Source organism: Austrofundulus limnaeus, unplaced genomic scaffold (assembly GCF_001266775.1).
Source record: "Austrofundulus limnaeus strain Quisiro unplaced genomic scaffold, Austrofundulus_limnaeus-1.0 Scaffold239, whole genome shotgun sequence".
Classification (NCBI taxonomy): Eukaryota; Metazoa; Chordata; class Actinopteri; order Cyprinodontiformes; family Rivulidae; genus Austrofundulus; species Austrofundulus limnaeus.
Window position 1 is genome coordinate 168154 of NW_013952641.1, and position 6051 is coordinate 174204.

Sequence of the window (6051 nt, forward strand, 5' to 3'; positions counted from 1 at the left end):
CTGGGGGCAATTTTAAGCCAAAAATCCTAACTTTTGGGGACAACTGGTGCCTTTGGGGACAAAAGTCGAGTCTCCATTTGGTTTAAATGCCATTGGTGGGTTGGGGGTTGGGTTTAGGACCAAGGTGTGAATTGAGTTTAGTTTAGTTTTAGGGTCAGGTACCTGTGAGGTTAATTTTAGGGTAAATGGTCAGGTTTAGGATATAAAGTCTAAAAAAAATGAATGGAAGTCAATGGAAGGTCCCCAAGAACAAACATGTGTGTGAGTGTGTGTGTTAATGAAATATCCCAACAACCAATGAATAGATTTTAATAAAACTCTCAGAAAATCATTATTGGATTTTTATTCCTTCCAGGAATTCTAGCTTTTAATTTTGTATTTTCCAAAATAAAACTAACTTCCTCAAGAGGTACCCATGTCTCTAAAAAATTTGCAAGGACCTGTAAGTTTCCCTCAAGGACTTTATGTGATTACATTTTATTTTGTGGATTGCCTAATTTACTGCACAACTAATTGCAGAGGACAAAAAAATACTTTTCCCCATTTCTTTCTGCAGGGGAGAAAATCAGTTGGAAGAAGGTGAAGATTCTATGCATATGGATCTGGCTGTACGCTCTGATCTGGGCTCTGTTCCCCATTCTGGGCTGGGGCCGCTATGGGCCGGAGCCCTTCGGCCTGTCCTGCTCACTGGCTTGGGGACAGATGAAACAGGAGGGCTTCTCGTTCGTCGTCTCTTTGTTCTCCGTCAATCTGCTCGTGCCTTGTGTCATCATCATCTGCTGCTACTTTGGCATCGCTTTGAAGCTTTACTTCACCTACAAGAAGTCCATGAGCAGCAATCATGTTTCCAATATTGTTAAGCTTCACAGAAGGCTGCTAATTGTAAGTTAGTGGGTTTTGTCACATAATTTCACCTCATACCGAGCATGCATACAACAAAATAACTTGTGGCCATGAGATAGTTAATGCATGGCCACAAGATAATTATTGCAGTCATTTCCATGCAGAGGCTGTTGATTTTTAATTTGTACACCTGTTGTATTTTATTATAGAAACAAATGACATGCTACTATTTCTTAGTGTTATGTTGCAGCTGTAAGACACAGGTGATGACTGGAGTTGTTTGTACAAAAAGCTAATTTTTTTAACTTCATCACCAGTGGTGGGCACAGTTCCCCTAAACCACTAAAGCACTAATAGGGGAACTTGATTAGAGCTTAGGGCTTTTGCTATTTTTTAAATTCATTAGTGGATTAGCACTTGCTAAATTTATGGGCTGAATTTAGAAGCACTAACTGAGATCTTTAAATGTTATTGATCAATATTATTGTTTACAGTTGAGGGTGAAAGCTGTCGTAAATTTTGTTTATATGCGTCATTTATCTAAAGGTCACATGTGTCAAACTCAGGGTCCACAAGCCAAATGAGGCCTGCAGGTGACTCCCATTTGGCCCACCAAGGGCACTAAGTGACAATATTCTGCACACAGTAAATATTGTCTCGTGTTGRCTCTGRAGAATGTTTTATGTGTCAACTGGATTATATTAGTGCTTTAGAATTAGGGGACTTACAGTGGGGTGCGAAAGTTTGGGCAGCCCTGTTAATTTTCCTGATTTACCTTTATAAATCATTGATTGTTTGGATAAAAAAGTCAGTTAAATATATCACATAGGGGACAAACACAGTGATATTTGAGAAGTGAAATGAAGTTTGTATGATTTACAGAAAATGTGCAATAATTGATTAAACAAAATTAGGCAGGTGCATAAATTTGGGCACCAAAAAAAATCTTAACTCAATATTTAGTAGATCCTCTTTTCGCAGAAATAACAGCCTCTAAATGCTTCCTTTAGCTTGTAATGAGAGTCTGGATTGTGGCTGAAGGTATTTTAGATCAGTGTTTCCCAAAGTTGGGGTCGGGACCATAAGTGGGGTCTCGAAAAATCAAGGTGGGGTCCTGAAAAGATTTTCAGAATTAATTACATTTTTGCCTTGGTTGTTACAAAGGTGTACTCAGTGTATTTAAAATGGATAAATGTAGTATAAAAATATTGTTACTATTAATATTAACTATTGTTTAGTTGACCTGATACAAATGTTTATCATCCAAAAATAGTTGGGGGCACAGGTCTCTGCTACTGTTATTTTGTGGGTCAGAAGATAAAAAGTTTGGGAACCATTGTTTCAGATCACCCTTCTTTACAAAACATCTTTAGTTCATTCAGGTTTGATGATTCAGCTCTCTTTAAGTGACACCACAGATTTTCATTAATATTCAGATCTGGGGACTGTGATGGCCATTCCAGAACGTTGTATTGTTCCTCTGCATGAACGCCTCAGTAGATTTTGAGCAGTGTTTAGGGTTGTTGTCTTGTTGAAAGATCCAGCCCCGGCACAGCTTCAGCTTTGTCACTGATTCCTGGACATTGGTCTCCAGGTTCTGCTGATATTGATTGGAATCCATGCGTCCCTCAACTTTAAYAAGATTCCCAGTCCCTGTACTGGCCACACAGCCCCACAGCATGCTGGAACCACCACCACATGTTACTGTAGGTAGCAGGTGTTTTTCTTGGAGTGCTGTGTTCTTTTTCCTCCATGCATAACGGCCCTTGTTCTGCCCAAATAACTCTGTTTTAGTTTCATCAGTCCACAGCACCTTATTCCAAATTGAAACTGGCTTGTCCAAATGTGCTTTAGCAAACCTCAAGCAGCTCTGTTTGTGATGTGGGTGGAGAAAAGGCTTCCTCTGCATCACTCTCCCATACAGCATCTCCTTGTGTAAAGTGGGCTGAATAGTAGAACGATGCACAGTGACTCCATCAGCAGCAAGATGATGTTGTAGGTCTTTGGTGCTGGTCTGTGGGTTGACTCTGACTGTTCTCAACATTCTTCGCTTCTGTTTATTGGAAACTTGTCTTGGTCTGCCACTTCCAGCCTTGACTTGAACTGCGCCTGTTTTCCATTTTCTCACAATGTTTCTCACAGTGGAGACTGAAAGCTGAAATCTCTGAGATAGCTTTCTGTATCCTTCCCCTAAACCATGACGGTGAACAATCTTTGTTTTCAGCTCATTTGAAAGTTGTTTTGAGACTCTCATGCTGCGACTCTTCAGAGATGCAAAGAGGAGAAAAACCTACAATTGTCCCCTTAAATGCCCTTTCTCATAATTGGAGTCATCTGTGTGTGGAGATCAAGGGTCACTGAACTTACCAAACCAAATCTGAGTTCCAATAATTAGTTCTAAAGGTTTTTAAATCAATAAAATGACAACAGTGCCTAAATTTATGCACCTGCCTAATTTTGTTTAACCAATTATTGCACACTTTSTGTAAATCATATAAACTTCATTTCACTTCTCAAATATTACCCTGTTTGTCCCCTAKATGATATATTTAACAGATTTTTTTTATCCAAACAATCAATGATTTATAAAGGTACAGTAAATCAGGAAAATTAACAAGGCTGCCCAAAATTTCGCACCCCACTGTAAATATTTGAGTTAGTGCTTTATGGTTAGTGCAACTAATATTTAGATTAGTGCTGCCCACAACCACTCATCACTCAAAATGGACTCATGCCTTTGCTGCAGAAGGAGTCAGAGTTATGTCTTGTTTAAGATCACAGTTAAAAAAATTAAAAAAAACAGTTTCCAGACACATACATACAGTAGTTCAAAGTCATCTGATAAATACTAGTAGGCTACAATTAAAAATAAACCATTTAGATGGAAAACTTGAAGTGTAATTTTTAAATAAAACAAACATCAAAATAAAAATCGCTATAATAATGAGTTTGGGGTACCTTTGAACAGTTAAAAACTAAAATAGTGTATTTATATATGTATAATCTGACTCCAACATGTCTGTCACTCTCTCAAAGAGACAAGGCTGCTCAAAGGCTGCTCATTTTTCTTTTTATTCAGTGTCACCAGATGAGCACCATATTTGATTGATTGATGATGCCTTTATTTTCATTGTGCAGAACACAATGAAATTATATTTAAGAATATCCATTCAAAAAGACACACAYGACAAAAAACAGGGGAACAGGTGATCAGGTCATGTGGCAACCAGCAGGGGTCATGCTACCTTTAAAAAGAAAAACTAAATACCACAGAAGGTTAAGAGAGGAAAAAAACAAAACAAAACATCATATTATATCAACAAAATATGGCAAACTATGGTGTTTATGAAAAAACCTCAACAAGCAAGAGCACATTTATTAGCCAGGAGTAAGTGAGTTTAGAGGGAATGAGTCCAAAGAACCCAGCCTCCCAAAAGAAAAACCCGAAACCCGCAGTTCAGCCATTAGTTCAGAATATTGGTGTTGGATTGTCCACTCTGTGTAACTCCAGGTTAACCTTCAGGAGATCAGATTAAAAGGAGTGAGAGGTAGGGAGGAGCCTCACATGGGCAGGGGGGGCACGAATCTGTAATCAGTTGTTTGGGAACAGAAGAAGTATTTTTGGGCAGGCAGACAATAACAATTTTTCCCTCTGCCTTAATGTCCGCTGGTACATCTCAGGGTGGTAAATCCAATCAGACAAATATTAACAATATTAATAGTATTTAACAAACCTAAAATGTTTCTGAATTTCCTTTTTACACCTCGCCTTCTTCTGAATGGCTTTGGTGTTCCTGTTTATGCGTCTTCAACATTCTAATTAGAGACAGGACCGGAAACTGGAAGTTGACACCATTAAGAACGGCAGTTGGGTCACACCCCTCTATGTAAGCAAAAGAACTAAACATTAAAAATATGCCTTTTTTTTCCAGGTTTATTTTGGTTGATAGTGAAAGTGTGGATTCCTTTCTGTTAGAGTAGGACTGCTGAAGTTGAATAAATCAGGTCAAACCACAGACTTATAGCCAAATTAATCTTTTTTTATGTTTCATTCATAGCTTTTGCACTACTGCTTGACTTTGATCAACTTTCTTCACATTCCCTTTCAGATTGCTGTTTTAATCAGCGTAGGTTTTATAGGCTGCTGGACGCCATACGGTTTGGTGAGCTTGTGGTCCATTTTCAACGACAGCAGCAAAATCTCGCCTGAAGTCAGTCTGCTGCCCTGCATGTTCGCCAAGAGCTCCACTGTGTACAACCCCTTGATCTACTACTTCTTCAGCCAGAGCTTCAAGCGGGAAGTGAAGCAGTTGGGGTGGATGTGCTTAGGCTCCAACCAATGCCACGAATCCAGCAGCAGCATCAACGAGAACAACATATACATGGTCAGTGTGAACGTGAAGAGTAAGGAAATACCACAGGAAACTGTGCAGGAGATGATAGAGCCGAGARTGACTTTGAATTAACAGACTTATAAGACTGGGAGAGGTATTACGAAGGTCTCTGATAGTAAGAATGGATGAAATGTGGCACAATGTTTAAATGCTATGAATGTTCAGCCAAGCTTGGAGTTGGCAAACCTCTTTGCACCATCGTAGCCCAGAAACTCCATAAGTGTCACACAGCAAAACCTGAGAGACCACAGCCACAAGGGATCAAAAACAAAAAAACACAGACCTACTAAAGAAAAAGGTCGTTTGGAGTAACAGCAATTATAAACAAGCACTAAAGAAGCACTAAGGACTTCAATCATTTCAGCTTTATGTTGTGAAAGAACTAAGTTTTCAGGTTTTGTTTCTAATACCTGTTTGATGATGGACATCCTTGTGGCCCAAGTGGATCTGGTACCTAAAAGATCATCGCAGACAGGCGTGGGCCAGATCTGGTGTCAAGCTGGCTGGGATTGCAAGTGGTTTGTCAACAGGATGTGGGCCAGGTCAGGCAATGACGGTACTGTTTTTAAAAGTGGCATGCCATAACTGGCCCAGTTGTGGTTCGGTTTGTGTTGTGCAGGCCCATGCACGGACCACCTCTAATCACATCTGGGCCACAAAATGGCCATAATTCTTTGCGGTATCTGTGCTGATTGTTAGTGTTTAGTGCAATGTGTGCACAAAGTTTTTGAAACAGAAATCCAAAATACAGTGGTTTGCAAAAGTATTCATACCCCTTGAACTTTTCCATATTTTGTCACATTACAACCACAAA

The 6051-nt window shown here is 39.4% G+C and overlaps 1 protein-coding gene across 1 annotated transcript in view; it reads left to right on the plus strand.

Moving 5' to 3' along the window:
• Window positions 1-6014, plus strand: part of opn8b (opsin 8, group member b) — a 14797-nt gene extending 8783 nt beyond the window's left edge. The window contains exons 3-4 of the mRNA XM_014020068.1: window positions 557-882; window positions 4953-6014. Of these exons, the coding sequence (XP_013875522.1) occupies window positions 557-882; window positions 4953-5309 (683 nt within the window). The 3' untranslated portion in view covers window positions 5310-6014. The remainder of the gene's footprint in view (window positions 1-556; window positions 883-4952) is intronic.
• The last annotated feature ends 37 nt before the right edge of the window (window positions 6015-6051 follow it).